Below are 19,645 nucleotides of genomic sequence, written 5' to 3'. Positions count from 1 at the left end.
ATGAAGGGTTATAAGTATTGTGTAATATACAAATATATTCCTGTCGTATCGTGGAGACCTCAACGTGAGTGACCATCGTTTAATACAACAATACGCATGACTACATAGTTACCGTTTCTGTGTCCCTTTGGACGCATTATGTGCTACCTGCTCCTGCCGCTAGCAACTTCAACCTCTCTCCAATAATCTTAGGATCTTGCTTTTCTTATGTATTTGAAGGTAGGCCTCCAGCTGTTTTCTAAGCAATTTGCGTTTCCGCTTTCCCTCTCAGGAGTTCACGTGTAATAGCGTGTAATAGCGAGATTTCAGGCTATTCATTGTGGTCGCTTCCCAGAAATAAGATATTTCCAGTTACTTTGTAGGTCACGATTTCGTGTTCTCCAGAAAGAAGAGACGAATTTCAAAGAAAACATGAACATATATCATGATATATATGCGAGTTCAAATGGTTTGTATCTTTATTAACCTTGAAATGCCTTTTAATGATTTGAAAAGAAAATGTCTCACCATGCCAATCTAAACTAATGTTTAAAGATATGTGGGACGATGTGACCCCACCCCAAAAAAAAACCCACTAAAAACTAATCCAAACTACTAATTAATTTTTTTTTCATGAAGCAACATCGGGATTGTATAAATTTTATGGCTACTTTCTAAGTATGCACACCACCACGGTGGTCTAGAAGTTAGAGCGCGAGCGTTCACCCCGCATGCGGAAGGCCGGGGTTCAAATCCCGGCCGCGACACACCTAAGTCGTTAAAACAGGTAGTGGCAGTTCCATCGCCAAACGCTCGGCATCAGGTGTGAATGTAAGTTACGGATCCTCGGAGATGACCTTAAAAACGGATATGTCCCCTGTCACAGTAGGTGTGACACGCTAACGAACTCTCACTGCTCAATGGATGTAAGCGCCGAGCAAAAGCCTAAATTAGAAACCCTTTACTGGTCTTGGTGACGTCTCTCCATATGAGTGAAATATTATCGAGAGTAACAATCAATCAATCTAAGTATGCAAGGGTGTTAATAAGTTTTGAATTAACCCCCCCCCCCTTCGAAAATTGTGAATTTTCCAAAATCATTGTTGAATTATGCTTTGTAAGTTTGACCTTTCTGCACTTAAAGGTCATGTACATGTAATAAGGAAACCACCCTTGATGACTATCAGGTATATGGTCATGTGGACTGACTGACTATCTCTCTTCTCTCTCTTTCTCTCTCATCCAAGCGATACAGTTGCATGTGTAAGGAGGGAGTTAAATTGAGTCTTTCGCTACTATTATTACTTGGAGTTTAAGGTAGCTCATTACACTAAAATTTTATTTAATGCCTCGTTAAAACACCTCTCATGAAGTATGATTTCACTATCGAAAGAGTGATACAAGCTCTCAATTATTTTATATGATTTTTTGTGATTAATCCCGGAATGATAAAAAGGGTGCTTTGTTTGCAAATAAGATACTCTAGAGTCCAAATTTTGCTGTGATTTGATGCATGATATGAATATCTCAGGAAACATCCCAAAGCGACTCAGATAGGCGTTCTAATTTTTTAAATAATAAAATATTTATGAAAATTAAAAAAGTTATTTGCTAATATTTTTTTTTAATCCATGGATAAAATCTTCAAAAAATATGTCAAATAGAAAAAAGATATATCGGAGAAATATGTTTTAAAAAGAAATTGAAATGAAATGATCAAAATTCAGAAATATTACGATTTTTCAAATTTGAACCAAGCCCGATCGGAATTATGAAAAAGTAGTCATAGAGAATATTGTAACCAGAAAACTACATTCCTTTGATGTAAAATGATTTACAAATTGAACAACTTTATAAAGAAAACTAATTTCTTGATAAAACAGTGCATACAATTGGAAACGATATGATTATTTTAGTAATTTCTATCGATTTTGATCGGGATCGGTACTTTTTTCTCTCGTTTGAATAAAGTGATTATATCTGAAACTTGGTCATTTCGTTTCAATTTCTTTTTATAATATATTTCTTCGATATATCTCTTTTCTAACTGACATAATTTTTAAAGATTTTATCCGTAGATTTAAAAAAAAATATTAACAAATAACGTTTTCAATTATTATAAAAAATTTTCTATAAGAATAGAACGTTTTTATCCTAGTCTTTTATGAGTGTTTTATTAGATATTCATATCATTCACCAAATCACAGCGAAATTTGGACTCTAGAATCTCTCATTTGTTAACAAAACACCTTTTCCTTCTAATATATCACTTATTTGCATTACAAAATCAAAAATAATGCACATTGTAAAAAAAAAAAAAAAAAAAAAAAAAAAAAAAAAAAAAAAAGAAGATCGTAGTGGCTATGTGGTGCTATGGACGAACATCTAGGCTAGCCCTACGTATGGATTACAAGCGTTAATGCTTTCTAGATACCTAGATATGTAGCCTATCAGCTAGACTACATGGGCTAGCCGCTACGCTCTGATAACGGGTGAATGATTGTATCATAGATATCATGAGATTCGCAACCATCATACCGCATATCCTTAAAACTGTTTTAAATTTATCAATTACTTGTATATTTGAAAACTAAATTATTTGATCCGCCAACTTAACTGAGTACAGCACGAAGCCACATGAATACATAATAAGTATCTTTAAGATCTGTATATCTTTCTTGGAAGAAAATCACGCCACTATCTTGTACTGTTATAAGATTTCTTTCCACTTAAATGCCTTATATGAAAATGTACACGTGATTTAACTAGATTATTGATTGATTGATTGATTAATTGTATAGGACTACAAAACAAACTAAACTAACATGAAAATTTTTGAAATGATTGATGCTCAGAAATTAATACCAGTAAGACAAAAGTAGTCTTTATATATATATATATATATATATATATATATATATATATATATATATATATATATGTTTGGTAATACATGTATTCAACGTGCTAACAAATATAAATATCTTGGTGTAATATTATCCTCCTGTGGTTCATTCAGGGAAGCAAATTCTGATTTATACAATAAGGTCTCATTCAAACTTTATAAAGGCATCAAATCTAAAGATCCACCCATTAAAACATTTTTACATCTTTTCGACCATTTGGTAAAACCTATTGCTATATGGCTGTGAGATATGGGGGATAAAGTATCTCCCATACAAGGGCGGATCCAGAAATTGCAGTTAGGGGGCGCAACTTTTATGAGGCAAGGGGTCTGGGGGCCGCCTTAAGGCCCACAGTGGCGAAAAAAATTAGCTACCAAAACAAACAAACAAAAAAGAGAAAGAAAACACCCACTGCGCTTTCTCAATAAATCTACGTTTAGAAAAGGAAATAATACACTTGCCGAACACTGCCGAAATACTTTGGACGCATCCAATGATGTACAGCATTTTGCAGTGTGTAAATGTTTACGTGGAATTTTCTATTATTTGACCGAACTATAATGTTTTATCAGTCATTAACACATGAAATGCGCCGATAGTTTTCTATAAATAGCTCTCGGGTGGACAACCTTGGTGCTCGGGATGGTGGTGGTGTTAGTTTACACTTACAGTGTAAACCATTTCCCGGTACATGCTCTTTCTGCTTGTCTAGTTTTTGCATTAAAGTTCAAAGGATAATTAAGAATTTTCTCAAAGCTCCTGAATTTATGCATTGAAATTGCAGGTAAAATGTAGGGAAAATAATCCTCTGAAACAACATTCACTGGCTAGGACTTGTCCCAAGGGCGGATCCAGACCCCCCCCCCCCCCCTGTGCGGACCGAAAAGTTTAAGATTTATTCAATTTTAACGAGTGGTTCCAAAGGTTGTCATAGCCGAGGGGTGGTGATGGGGATAAGCTCCAATTGTCTATAAAATGTTCCTCATGACGTGCGCCTCTAATAGCCCCTGACAACCAAGTCCAGCTCCTAGCCTGCTCGTGTGGTTTGCATCAAGCCCGGCGGAACTGCTACTACTGATAGGAGAAGGGGTGAAGGCGGGTTACCTGGCGCCTGAAAATCAGTGCTTTGTGTAGATGGGGCTCATCAGTCTGGGAGGACAGCTCATCTAAGAGAAGGAAAACTCTGATTCCAAACCTCTGCTGCCTTGCGACCATACCCACTTATGGGAAAGGCTAGGTGAAGGAAATCACTGATATATATCCAGGGATGGAAAGCAGTCTAGGAAGGAAACTCCAAAATTAAACCACCTTTCCTCGAGGTTATTAGAGGTTTGCGCAGGGCCAACAACCCTACCTATAAAAAAGTCAAGTTACAGAAGCATCAACGACAAACCAAAACCAACATAACCTGTGCCAGATTGGGTCTACTTCAAGGGGAACTCATCTTCACAAGTCAAGGGTTATTGATTCGTTACCTCGCACTAACCCTTGACATCAGTCGCTATTTAAAAGTTGGGCTCGAGAAGAAGGATGACGCAATACGCTAAAATTAATCAGCCAATGGGATTTCTTGTTTCAGATGAAAGTTTGGTAAGGGAATAAACAGAAAGTAAAAAATGGCGCCCGTTGACGAAAAGATATGTGAAAAGCATCAAATCGATCATTTGACTGAAAACCAAAAGCTTTCGATATCATGTATCAGAGAAGGAAAATATGTTTTTATTGGGACTAAAACCGGCAGTGGTAAATCGCTATCTTACGAAGTTGTTCCCATTATTTTGGACAATTTGTTAAAACATAGTCGACAAACGTACTTCGACAATCCATCATTTTCATTCGGCTCATACCCCAAAACCTCGTCTAATTGTTTCTTCAAGCAAAACGAACTCCCGAAAACCAATCGACGGTATCTGTCTTGTACTAATTGGCCACAAATTCTACACCATAATACCGTCGCCATGTGTGTTTACTGTTTAGTTTTGTTTTCGACCGATTATAAAAGCCGTTGTCTGATTGGTTTGCAGCTTGAGGCTGCAAACCAATCATGTGCTTCTTCTCGAGCCCAACTTTTAAATAGCGACTGATGTCAAGGGTTAGTGCGAGGTAACGAATCAATAACCCTTGACTTGTGAAGATGAGGGGAACTATGATGCTGTGCAATGAAAGCCGAAAGGAAGCTGCAGGGCTGACTCCCTTTCTGACACCCAGGAAAACCATCAGACTCGCTACTTGGAACATCAGAACAATGTATTAAGCAGGAAGAACAGCACAAGTAGCAAAGGAGATGAAGCACTACAACATTTGTCTCCTAGGACTGAGTGAGACGAGGTGGCTACAGACAGGACAGTTGAGGCTGACCACCGGAGAAACACTGTTGTATTCAGGACATACCACGGAGGGAGCCCCCCACACTGAAGGTGTAGGCCTGATGGTATCCCTGAAGGCACAACGCGCTCTTATCGGATGGGAACCTATCAACTCACGGATAATAACAGCTAAGTTCAGCACCAAGAAAAGCAAGATCAAATTGAACATCATCCAGTGTTATGCCCCCACCAACGACTCTGATGATGACAAGAAAAACGCCTTTTACCAGCAACTACAGGCAGTCTTGGATAACGCAGGGAAGAAAAACATGACAATACTTATGGGCGACTTCAATGCAAAGATCGGAGCTGATAACACTGGCTACAATGAAGTCATGGGCACACAGGGACTGGGCTACATGAACGAGAATGGCGAGAGATTTGCAGACTCCCTTAAAGGACACAACGCATGTTTCTAAACTTTTTCATTTTTTCAGCAAAATTAACTCTTTTTATGCCTAAAACTACTTTAAATGTGTTTTAAATGAAATATTTTGTGTAGTTTTCGAGTTTGAAAGCGATGAAATTCAAATCTTGCGATATGCATATTTTCTTTCGCTAGTTTACGCGCCATTTTGTGTGACGTCATATGCGCCCTCGGGTTTGAAAACATCTATTAGCCATTTCATAAACAGATTAGATTTAATCGACAAAAAACCAATTGTCACGTTAACGGCTTGTAAATAATAATGCATTAAGATGTTTTGTGCCGTGCTCGGGTGTACTAGTTGTCGGTAGAAAGGATTTAGACTGAGTATTTTTCAATTTTTCGAAGGAAAGTACGAGAAAAAAGACGTGGATAATTTTTTTGTTGGAGCAAGAACTTTACCTTAAAAAACACACCCAGTCACCTTTTCAAACATCGCTTGGACAGAGACCCTGATAAACTGCGAGAAAATGGATATATCGAAGCTATAAGCACTGGTAGGCCTATAGCATACATTCTGTTTTGCTCTTCAAATTCAATACACACTCGGATCAACTGACCTTCACCTTGTAACAACATATATCGACGATACAATGTAACTTCTACCAACTGGTAGATTTACAAACAAGAAAAAAAAATTAAAGATACAAAATAATTGAACTTTTAATTATACAAATAATAGAATATTGTATTTCCTAACTTTAAATTGAATTATAAAATTATTTCTTTATTGAACTCGTAGCATCTCGAGTGCGTCAGTAGGCTATAACGCCGTGCTCCCACTTCGTACTTCCTAAAGACGTGCCGATCACAATTCAAAAATAGTAATAAGATTGCTTTATCAAAATAAAATAATGTGATTACCACTTTAAATTTGAATATTTTTATTGATGTGTGTGTGTGTTGTCTTTTTCTTTCTTTCCGAAATGCACGCGTGACAATAGCTTGGCATAGGGCCTAGTTGTCAACAATTTAACGTATCATAATTTGTCTAATCCAAAAATAAATAATGATTGCACTGTTTATTTTAGAAAAACATCGCCAATTACAGATGAATAAAGGAATAACATCCCCAAACAGTTTGTAGACAGCGACCCATATAAACATTATTTACTCACAATTTTGCCGATTTCATACACGCTTTACTCGCTATGTTTGGGTATTTACATCGTTATTTGTGTGCACTGGTGGCGAACACATATAAAAGTCGGACAATTTATCAACATCGATTTAAATGTTGCCCATGGTAAATTAATTAGGCCCCTAAAAGTTGAGTTTTTAATAATATCTCGCAGTACTTTCACAATCCGAAGGGCGCATGTGACGTCACTGTATCACGTGACTACTTACCTAATTAACTTGACTTTTTGAAATCGGGGCTTAGATTTAAGTCTGTATTGTGGTTAATTATCGCAAAATTTCGGCGAACGAACTATTAGAATTAATTACTATAAGCATAAAGAAGACAAAATGCATGTAATATTGTATACTTTGAAAACATGAGATGTGTCCTTTAACCAGCTGGTAATAGGAGGAAGCATTTTCCCTCATAAATGGATTCACAAGGCCACATGGAGATCCCCTGACCATGTAAAGAGAATCAGATCGACCATATTTGCATCAGCAAGACATTTCGAAGAGCATGGAAAGATGTCAGGGTGATGAGAGGAGCAGACATTTCATCAGACCACCATCTATTGACGGCAGTAAGACTACGCCTCAAAAAGTTTAACAACACGACAAACATGAGGACAAGGTACAACGTGACTGTACTCAAAACAAAGGAAGTAAGGACAGCATTCCACCTCAGCCTGTCCAACAGATTCCAGCCGCTACAAGACCAGCTAGAAAACAATTATACCAACATCGAGAGTCAATGGCAGCACATCAAGAAAGTGTGGCAAGACACATGTGAAGAAGTTCTCGGCAGAAGAAAGGCACAACACAAAGAGTGGATATCTGTTGATACCACGAGGAAACTGGAGGTGAGGAAGGAAAAGAAAGCGGCACTGAACACAAGCCGGACAAGAACAGCAAAGGCAAAAGCTCAAGAGGACTACACAGCCACAGATAAATAAGTCAAGAAAAGCATCAGGAAAGATAAACGGGATCATATAGACAATCTGGCCAAACAAGCTGAATAAGCAGCGGGACAGGGAAACTTGAGAGAACTGTATATGGTCACAAAGAAGCTCTCAAACAAGTTCCAGCAAACAGACAAGCCAGTGAAGGATAAGAACGGGAATCCTCTCACAACAACAGAAGAACAATTGAAGAGATAGGTAGAACACTTTGGAGAGCTATTAAATAGACCAACACCAGATATGCCTCCAGACATACAACCAGCCAATACAGACCTCCCGATCGACAGCGACAAGCCAACAAAGACAGAGATCAGGGGAGCAATTACCACACTTAAGAATGGAAAAGTGGCAAGGCCTGACGAGATACCAGCAAAAGCCATCAAAGCTGATCCAGAGACAGCTGTTAACATCTTGCACAACCTCTTCAAGAAGATCTGAGAGGAAGATAACGTCCCGGAGAAATGGAAAGAAGGCATCCTCATTAAGCTACCAAAGAAGGGTGATCTGAGGGACTGCAGTAACTACCGGGGAATTATGCTCCTGTCAGTGCCTGGCAAGGTCCTCAACAGGATCCTTCTTGAAAGGATGAAAGAGGCAGTGGACCCAAAGCTCCGTGACCAGCAGGTTGGTTTTAGACGCAACAGATCATGTGCTGACCAGATAGCCAGTCTGCACATCATCATCGAACAATCACTGGAGTGGAAGTCACCCTTCTATATCAACTTCATCGACTACGAGAAAGCGTTCGACAGCGTGGACCGTGAGACACTGTGGAAGATACCGAGACACTATGGAGTACCCGAGAAGCTCGTCTCCCTGATTCGTAACACCTACCAAGGCATGACATGCAGGGTTGCCCATGCTGGCCAGATGTCCGAGAGTTTTGAGGTCAAGACAGGAGTTCGACAAGGATGTTTGCTGTCACCATTCCTCTTCCTTTTGGTTATTGACTGGATCATGAGGACTACCACATCAGGCAGGAACAATGGTATACAGTGGACACTCCTGACGCAACTCTACGATCTCGACTTTGCCGATGACCTGGCTCTCCTTTCGCATAACCACAGTCAGATGCAGGACAAAACAACTCACCTTGTAACAACATCAGCAGGAACGGGACTCAAGATCAATTTGAAGAAAACAGAATTGATGAAGATCAACACCACTGTCCAATTGCCAGTCACAGTTGGTGGTGAGCCCATCAAAGAAGTTGAGTCTTTCATCTACCTGGGGAGTGTGATGGACAGACAGGGTGGTACAGACCGTGACATCAAGTCAAGAATCGGCAAGGCACGAGCAGCGTTTACCATGCTAAAGAACATATGGGCCTCAAAGAACATCCGCATTTCTACCAAACTGCGGATCCTCAACTCCAATGTTAAGTCCGTCTTGCTGTATGGAGTAGAGACATGGAGAATGACCAAAACAACCCTGCAGAAGATCCAAACATTTTACAACACCTGTCTCAGGTGCATCTTCAACATCCGATGGCCTGAAAAGATCACAAATGAAGAACTATGGAAGAGAGCAGGACAGGAACCTGTAGACATACAAATCAGACGTAGGAAGTGGGGCTGGATTGGACACACCCTAAGGAAGCCACCTTCCAGCACCACACGCCAGGCCCTGACCTGGAACCCGCAAGGCAAGAGAAAGAGGGGACGTCAAAGAAACACCTGGAGGCGTGACTCAGAAGTAGAATTAAATGGCCCATGTTCCTCGCGGAACAACAGGCCTAAGTAAGTAAGTAATTTTAACGAGTCTTTGAGTCCCAATAGATACTTGCATTACTCAAATTCATCAACACCAATATATCTTTTAATTCTACGATAAATAAGACCACTGATATATATTTACGATATATTCTTAAATAGTATATACATTTAACATAAAAGTTTGTTTACGAAGTAGACAATTTGAACGTGAAAAAGAAGTGTCAGGAAATTCTCAGAATGCAGGATTTTGCACAAGTTACCCCAGAGCTTCTGGGGGTCTAAACGGCCCCCAAGGATATTGGGAGAAACAATCGGTATGAAACACATCAGACAGCACCTGACCCAATGTCTATCAATCTTATTAGGAAAGGTACAAGCATCTTCTTCAGAGCCCCCCCCCCCCTCACCCCCCTTATCTTAACGATAAAACTTCTCATAACGTAAATAAAATAACCACATAAAAAGATTTTGTTTTACTTTGAAAGATATATCTTTGACAGAAAAATTGAACGGTTTTTGTTCTCGACCTTTTGTCTTCTCGTTTATTGTCTCTTACCTTTCTTTTTCATGTTTGATAATTTGTTTCAAATTATCAAACACTACATTGGGTGGGTGTGTTGTGTTGGTCTTACAGTCACACGTTCATTGTGATAAAATTACCACCACCACCACCCCCCCCCTCCCCACCACCCACACCGAACCTGCACTTTGAATATTTTCTCTAACGGAAATAATACACTCACAAAATATCATTGATGTAATATGCAAATCTTGCACCTGGAAGTCGTCAGAGGTCAAACGTTTCAAAATTTATCAGCATATCAATGTTATGAACAGAATTCCTAAAGAAATTAAAATTGTTCCATTAATTACAGAAAAATAGACACTGAAATTTATTGTTATATGAGGAATAGCCGAAAATATAAAAGATTACCATAATATATAGTTTAGAAAAAAATGACCTTTTAGAGTGAATTTGTTGGAAAATAACTCCAAGGTCACGATATTTTGTTGAAAAATAACCACAAGGTCTCAACATTTTGTTGGAAAATAAAAACCCAGCCCGAAGCGTGGTGACTAATTTTTTTAAATTTTATTTTCAAACAGTAATTCCGAGACCGTGGGTAGGGGCATTTCTGCATGGTAAACATGACGCGCAGAGATTCAGTATAAATCGTCTCATCTAATTACCTTTCACACTGGGGGTGGGGGTTAATTTGATTATTTACCGAGAAAATCTTCAGAAAAATAAACAATTTCGTTGAAACTTATCTATAAGTGTATATTTGTGCGCGATTGGTTTTTCTTCAGTCATTGTAGAATGAGTACTACTGGTGGTTTCCAAGCTTATTAGTTGCGTATTAAATAAAAATCCCATGCGATTTTCCATTCAAACACATTTTTCCGGGGGGCTTCGCCCCTATCAGGGCAAAGCTTTTAACTCATTGAGGGCTTCAAGGCAGTCCCCTCCCCCTGCAGGGGGCATTATAACCCCCTTGAGATTCCTGAAGCCTGCCAAACACAACGTTGTATTTCTATCGCTTGTTGGGAAATTATATATTCAGTTTAGTAAACATAAATTACAGTTCACGAATTCATATAAATTTTCTTATGTGCAGGAAATTCTCAAGTTATTGTCTTCATGGTTCAAACTTTTCTTCAAAGTCTTCGACTTTTCCAAAACTCAAGACCTTTTCATTGGGACATGTATATCATTCCCATATACACGGAACGTCACTTAGCAATGTAATGTATACAAATCTAATTAAAACAATAGTTCGTTTTAAATTTTATACACTATACAAATGAGAATTTCGTTTAACAATATCAACAGACTCATCGGAAAATGCATTAATCCAAGCATTTTTGGGGGGTGACAGAGCCTACAATTCAATGACTTTCAAACACCCCAACCTAAATTTCCGCGACTTATCTATTCCACACACAAGTGAATTCAAAGGCTTTCATGTTTTGTACGAACCATGTTTTTATTCACCAAATTTGGGTCGAGCAATAACCTGTCAAATGACAATACGAAACAAACTGCAGATTTAATAATTTATTAATCACATTTTTATACGGAATGTGAATATAGAACATAGAGGTATCGAATGTGATTAGAATTATCCTCCAGAACTTGTCAATAAAGAAGCATTTGAGCAGGAAATGGGGTTTTTTTTCTCAGCACCAATAGAATCTATTCACATAATGCAATTGATCTAGAAAACACCTTGTAGCAGTAAATCACTCTTGGTTTCCTATTAACACCAGAAACCTGCTATTTCAATATAAATTTATGTCACTCTTTTGGGCGATAAACCACAATCTCAATAAAAGTACAAAGCAAATGCTTTAATTAATGCCTACATTTTAATAAATTGAACATTTTAATTGCAATTCCAACACCTTGTGATATAGGCATGGCCCAGAATGACATGCAACCAGATCATATTTATATGCAGAACAAACATAAATTTGTTGAACTCGCGTTTTAGTAACAATTTATGATATTACATAAAACTTCGTTATTTTTGAAAGCTGATCTTTAATAACTATAAGATTTTAATGTCAATGACTTAATGATAATGAAAATGTGTGATATTTCTATTAAAACATAAAAACAATAGAGCCTCAATCACTTTTTGTGACATGAAAGACTGTAAAATTTGTAAGATCTATTCAATTTTGAACCGATATATACATATACATGTAGCTATATACCGGTATTTGATTCTAGCAAGGTACTGTAAACTTGTAGAACTTAATATTCTAAAAGTGGCTAGTCCTTGTAGTCCTCAGACAATGCTAACTAATACTGCTCTCCCCCCCCCCCCCCCTCTCTCTCTCTCTCTCCCTCTATCTCTTATAAGTCACCAATTCTTAATCATCAGTAATGCTGGAATGAACCAAGAAAAAATTCAGATTCATACTCTGAAGGCAAAATTTTCAAAATACAAGACCACAGAAATAAATTATATTAATGCTGTATATATGTAATAAAATAATTTTCAAAAAGATATCTAAAGGCATCCAATTAAAATAATTAACAGATAAAAAACAGAATGAAGGGACTCCTTGAAGAGGGCTGCAATGTAGCCCCTTAAAATCTACTTCTGTTTGTACAAGTCGTAGATTTCAAATTATTTTGTAAACAAAAATAACTGTAGACATGCTATCCCTAGGAATATGGTGCATCAAAGGTTGGCCTCAACAGTCTAAACAGTTTCAATTAATATATAAATCAAATAGATGAATCTTCAATGATAAAAAATAATCAAATTTTAGGATGGCTACAGACTTGACTTGAAGTTACGTTTAAAATGGAAGAATCAACTTATTGTTGATTTGGAAAATGACTTTAATATGACTTAAATAATGACTTAAGATAAATCCTAAGAAAGTTTTCATAGCATGCTTACAAGTGACTAAGTAAATAAAATCCCCACCAATCAGGAGCATTGAGACTTAAAAAAAAATACAATCAAAAAAAAAAAAAAAACAATAAAAAAAGAACAAAATAAGATTATCACAGTTGTTATATAACATCATAAAAAAACCCAGCTAGACAATAAAATATGCATGTACTTTTTAAGCAACAAACAAGATATTCTTTGTATGAATTAGAATGCATCTGATTAAAATATCAAAGTTAATTGATAAAATTAAACCTGTTTTCAGTTTGACATAATAAATATGATTTATTTATGATTTGAAGATATTTCCGTGCATAATAAAAACCCTGCCATGTCATACCATTCTATTTCCTTGGTTTAACCTTAGAATAAGTTATTTCACTTACTACAAAGACACATACATTATTTCAATCTACGACAAAGAATCAAAAGACTATATTTGGTACATTACTAATATCTGCCCCTGAAAACATAAATTTCAAATGATTTAACAATCTAATAAACTGTCTGTAACATGCATAGGTGTTGATAACAATGTTTGTTTATGACTCTTCTATGACGTCACAAAATGAATAGATTTTCATTGATTTCTCTAAAATAGTCCCAAATATTACCCACATTTTGATTAGAAAAATCACAGCTCGGGCATCATTAGACACCAATATCATTAATTAAACGTTTCTCTCATTATAGTGTAAAACGGCGTCTATCAAGCTCAGGCTATATATGATTCCCCAAAAAAAATCAACAAGGAAACATTTTTACTGAAATATTGTAACAAATAGAAAATTACATCACTTTCAAGTCATCATATAAACTATATGAGACATCACAATAGCAATGAATTTATACTGCTTTGAATCAATGTAATATTCTAAAGTTTCACATGGAAATTATATATAAATTTCCATCTCAAAATGTTATAAATGGGGCAGAAAATAGTCTCTCTTGCACAATGTTCTTTGCTTTTCGACTTGGGCAGCATTTCCATGAGAAAATACATTTCCTCAAGTTACATTTACTACCATATATATATATATAGTTCAAACCACATTTCTGAATCTCTCAATAAATAAAATTGATACACAAGACAACATAATTATGTCAACAATATGGACGGCTTTGTTTTGATAAATAAAATATCTAAATCACACTACCTTCAATTCTCACTCATATATTACATAATAACTTTCCACATAAAACCCAGGCAATATATTGTGCACAAACATACAAAAAATAGCTTTATCAAGTTTTCCACATAAAGTCTCTATTTTATACCCTAAATCACACAAACTGTATATTTTTGATATTATAAGTATATGTATAACATACAACAGAGCCAAAACCAAAGCCAGTCTTCTTCAAAACTTCCTTGATTCTTTTATTTATCAGTTCATCTATTTTTAGGAAAGTATAAATCTAGGATCTGCTCCAGAGGTTGAAGACTCAATACCCTGCAAAGGCAATCATGTCAGTTTAACACAGGTATGTGTATAGTAAGCAATAAAAACTTTTCATCATCTCCAAGAATTTTCACGAATTTCACATAAAACTGGTCTATAAATATATATACATATATATTCTAATAAGCATCTACAATATCTGCTCAAGCTACACAGAGCATATGATACAAGCCTCTACGTCATGCATATAATACTTTATTATTGAAATCTATTTTACCAAGGATAATCATGAATTTAGTATAGAATCTGAACTCATTGTAATACAAGTAACTTATGAAGTGAGTATTAGTACACAGTCAGTGTTACATCATTGCTGGCTGGTATCAGGAAGTGTTTACACACATACATGTATATAAATCAAATAGAGAAAATAAAATTGATAACAAAGCATTAATTTCCGATTAAATCATAAAGGGGATTTGATCTGTTTGGTACAATTTGATAAGCATTGTTTTGTAGTAATTTATATTTCCAATAAAAAATATGGTATACTTCACACAATATTGGGAAAACACAAGTTTTGGAGTTTGGAAATTCTTTAGAACAGTTATCCAAATTGCTCTTATAATGAAACTTGTTTGTTGATATTCATCACAAACATATTTCTCAATCATTTTGTTAAAAAAAAAAATGCCCTGACTGATAATGGAATTGTCCTACCAATGGATTGGCATTAAATCAATATCGAAGCCATTCCTCATAAAGTACCCTGTATACATGTATCAGTATACAAAATACATAATCCAAAACCTCCCCCACCCTAAACAATTTTGTGGTCTATTTTAATTAGTAAAACTAAGAGGTGGTGATAGTGTGTGTAGGGTACCTGGAGTAGATCTAGTGCGCCCGGTGTGTTGGTCAAACTGCAAGCTGTTGTAGAAATTGAAATTTAAAGATTCATCGGGCACTGCAGACCTGTGATACAAAATTAAACACTGTGATACGGTGCTGATAATATGAAGCTATTACCTACAGGCACTGCAGAGGTAAAGTACAGCAAAAATTACCCACATCACCTCGATACATATTGTGTAGGAGATAAAGCCCACATCACCTCGATAAGTGTCATGGAAAAGATGTAGCCCAGTACAACAAAACTGCAGTTTAAATTTTAGGATAGAAGCTCTATTGAGTAATTTTATGAAATTATCTATGTGAAGATGACAACAATTTGGTTACTTGGAAGTCATGTTTTGAAGTTTTCAGGTTACTAAATTTATGAATATTAGCATGTATTTTCTCTACAAAAATAGATCAGTCTTAGTCTAGTATTCACGATATAAAAGATTTTAGTTTTTCCCTGAATGTAAAAGAACCTTTTGCTCTGAAAAGTCTTTTAAAGATTAGTTCTGAGAATAGAGCTGAACACAGCAATGTGCTTGAAAAATAACAAAACGCTAGCAGCTAAATTGCCACACCCAGTTTCACTAGAAATGAAAGAATTCCATGTTTTCGTACATTACACAAAGCTGATTATACTTTGGTACTTCACAGTATCTTGATTGGGCTAAAAACAAATAATCAAAACAAAGAAAGATAACTCTAATTTCAAAATTCTCCACCAGAAGTTGTTAGAGTTGGAACATGGGTAATTGCATTTCTCTCATACCCTGACAGGGCAATCACACAATGTAACATGGGAGGGTTAATTAAAACAATAAAAACTCATATGTATGTACATTTAAGGAAAGGGTATCAAAAGGAAACAGAAAAGGTAACACATAAAATGATTAAATTTGACACTTACATTCAATATTGATATGGCACAGTCCTAAATGCATTAATTCAGTCCATTCATTCATCAAACAATTTTCAAATATCATACTAAAGCAAACACACTTGAATATCATGCAAGACAGGTTCACTCAAAATAATCATCCAACATTAAATTGCATTCCAAATTCATTTGTCTGTCAAACTGTTTCAAAGAGGAAATCTCAAGATACGGATTGACAGACTTGAACCCGCACAAGCTTGCACTTTTCTGCTGACCTAATAGCTTTTAGCAGCTCCCATTTACAGTCAATTTCAAACCCCTCAAAAGTGTCAAAACAGCCACCCTGCTTACCTTTGGACCCTGTGTGAGCTGGGCAGTTTCCTAGAGTGTGGGGGCTGGACCGGGGGTTTGGGGGCGTACTTCTGTATGGTGCTCTCTATGTCCTGGTCCAGCTTCTGTTGCTGTTGTTGGACGGACTTCTGCACCGCATGAGCTTGAGCAATCATGGCCTGGTGTTTGGCTTTGCTCTGCTCCAACATGACTTTACTCTGCTGTTTCAGAGCAGCCTGCTGTTGCATCAATTGAAATTGTTTACTAGACTGAGATGCTGTGTGATAGTTGCTAGGCAACACTCCTGTGACCTGGTTATAAGCACTTGCAAGGTCATTTTGCCAGGTCGTTCCACTAGAGTCTTCAATAAAACTATTAAAAGTTGCATTGGCACTTCGTAGGTTCACATTTGATTGGACAGGTTTCCTTGACCCTGGGGCCGATTTCACCTCCATCCTTCTACGACCTTGACCAGAAGGGGGCCTGTTTCTTAAATCCTCTGTGATCACATTTGATGAGTTATATTTGAGACTTTCTGTGGGTCTGGAGTAATGATCACCCCTGGATTGTTCTGTGTACACCGGTGTATTTGTCTGCACCCTGTCCCCTCCAGTGCCAATATACCCAGAGTTAGAAGGAACCTCTTTATCATAGCTACCGGGTTTGTTGACTGTGTATGTAGCATCTACTAATGAAGAAGTACTGCCATACTGGGGGACGTCACCCTGCCCAATTCTCTGAGAGGACGAGCTGCGCACCTCCTCGTTAATCATACTAGTCCCGTTAAAGGCCGAGTACTGCCGTGCCTGTTGGCGGAGAGCCAGTCTCTGAAGAGCATCATGGATTGCCTGGTCATTGTAGGAATCTGTCAAAAATGAAAAGATTGAAATAATGTCATTGTGTAAATTTGTTTTAGCATTGTCACTCATCTGAACAAAAGACCCATGGTTCACTTCCCTCAACAGAATTTTACATTTTCCCACAATAATCATTAAATCCCAATCATAGCCCCCTGGTGTGAATGTCATGGTATACAATCTTGAATCTACACTACATGTGGATGTTTGTATATCAAATTCACATAGAGATTTCCTCTATATATTCCTGAGTAAAACTTTGGTTCCCTCTAATGACCTTGCCCTGAACTCAAGGGTCATGATGTGAGCAGCTGTAATAATGATCCTTACACAGATAATTTTGTTACAAGCTTTGTCAGCTGCAACTAGTACATACACCTCATGTAACCTATATAACTCTTTCATTACTTCTGGTTTACTAAACACAGAAGGATAGATGGTTTGTATTTTTGTTCCAATGTCAGTGTGAACATTAATTGTAGGGTGAGCCAAAAGTGTCATTTTTCTGTCAAATAACATGCACATAAAGCAGTGTTTGAAACTTGCTGTAAAATTAGCTAGAGTAAGACATGCAGGGCTGACTGCTTGTAAAGTTATCAGCCCTGCCAAGATCTACTAGCCCTGAGGAAATAACTGTCATTTTTAAAATTACTTTTATTACTATCTACTTATTAAGGATGACGGGCCTAATTTATTTTACCATATTAATTAAAATTTTGATATACAGTGAAAAATGCATTAATGAATTAAAATCAATGAAAAAACATATGGTCAACTTTGATTTTCTGCAGGCATGGGTTGCTTCAAATGTAGGCAGTAAAAAATTATTTGAAATGAAAAAAAAAAAGAAGGAAAAATTTCCCATTTCAATATAAATCATCATAAGAAGACATTAATCTTAATAAAGAGCCCATGGGCCACATCGCTCACCTGAGTCACCTTGGACCATATTTAAAGAGTTTCCCCACATGTTAGCATGCAAAACTTTCATTCCTATTGTGGTCCCAACCTACCATGATTTTTACAAACATGAATTTGCACTATGTCAGGAAGCTTTCATGTAAATGTTAACTTTTCTGGCCTAGTGATTCTTGAGAAGAAGATTTTTAAAGCTTTTTCCAATATATCTGTATGTAAAATTTTGATCCCCTATTGTGGCCCCATCCTACCCCCGGGGGCCATGATTTTAACAAACTTGAATCTGCACTATGTCAGGAAGCTTTTGTATGAATTTAAGATCTTCTGGCCCAGTGGTTCTTGAGAAGAAGATTTTTAAATGACCCTTTCCTATTTTTGCATTTTTGTGATTATCTCCCCTTTGAAGGGGGTATGGCCCTTCATTTGAACAAACTTGAAAGCCCTTCACCTAAGGATACTTTTGGCCAAGTTTGGTTATAATTGGCCCATTGGTTCTAGAGAAGAAGTCGAAAATGTAAAAAGTTTACAGACAGACGACGGACAACAGGTGATCAGAAAAGCTCACTTGAGCTTTTAGCTCAGGTGAGCTAAAAGGTACAAGATAATTAAGAATGATTACTATCAAAACAGAACAGCTCATTTTCAGATAATAAGTATCGATCTTAACACAACAAAGTGCTGGTAGATTTACGGATTTCAGATAACCGCTCATGCAGTCTGGTATGCCACTGAAACGAAACCCAACTGTGTGTCACATGTAATGTCATGTCTAAGGCACTCTACGTAGATCAACCAGCACAATATCAGTATCCACGCCCATCTGGAAGTTATTCAAGTGACCCAACACCTGGGCTGCAAACCACACCACGATTTTGTTTCTACGGTCTTGAGGCTGATGTTCTTCCGTACAGCTGGAGATTTTGGGGTTAAATATTGTTTGAATATGGATATTTTGTCACATGTCAGAGAAATTTTTGTCCTGATGTGCCTTATGAACATTGAGCAAGGCAATTACATGAGTCTTACACAGATCACCTACATGTAGTAAGGATTTGTTTGTAATTACATGTGGGTGTATAAATGACAGCACTCTTCATCTTACAAATGGTTTACAAATGTTGTCTTCATCTTACAAATGGTTTACAAATGTTGTATGTGGGTATTGTACCGTTATTTTAAGCAAGTTAGAATTGCAGATAAGCGACGTTGTTTATACTTCGTATGTACAATATGTGTAATTTGTAAATGGTCCACATGAAATCATGTTCACAACAAAAACAACGAAAATTAATCCACATGAAATCATGTCCACAACAAAAACAACGAACATTTTTCCTAACAAAATTAAATACCTCTACAGTATATCAGGAAGCTTTTATATATAAATTTCAGCTCTTCTGGTCCAGTGGTTCTTAAGAAGATTTTTTAATGACACCACCGTATTTTTGCATTTGTCTCCCCTTTGAAGGG

The 19,645-nt window shown here is 36.8% G+C and overlaps 1 protein-coding gene across 21 annotated transcripts in view; it reads right to left on the bottom strand.

Annotated features, from left to right (window-relative positions):
* Positions 1-11,521: 11,521 nt before the first annotated feature.
* The window catches only part of LOC125650127 (tubulin polyglutamylase TTLL5-like), a 70,578-nt gene continuing 62,454 nt past the window's right edge, over positions 11,522-19,645 (bottom strand). For 14 of the 21 annotated variants that reach the window (XM_048878094.2, XM_048878100.2, XM_048878105.2 and 11 more), the window contains 2 exons: positions 16,422-17,265; positions 11,522-15,268 (listed from right to left, as the gene is read on the bottom strand). In XM_048878094.2, coding sequence (XP_048734051.1) covers positions 15,136-15,268; positions 16,422-17,265 — 977 coding nt within the window. In that variant the 3' untranslated portion in view covers positions 11,522-15,135. Of the gene's footprint in view, positions 15,269-15,811; positions 15,861-16,100; positions 16,125-16,421; positions 17,266-19,645 lie in introns of all 21 variants that reach the window. The other 7 variants (XR_008803097.1, XM_048878107.2, XM_048878097.2 and 4 more) reach the window with 7 other exon arrangements.

Source organism: Ostrea edulis, chromosome 5 (genome assembly GCF_947568905.1).
Source record: "Ostrea edulis chromosome 5, xbOstEdul1.1, whole genome shotgun sequence".
In the NCBI taxonomy this organism is placed as follows: Eukaryota; Metazoa; Mollusca; class Bivalvia; order Ostreida; family Ostreidae; genus Ostrea; species Ostrea edulis.
The sequence above is the reverse complement of the archived record's forward strand: the minus strand, read 5'-3'. Positions and strand labels throughout refer to the sequence as shown.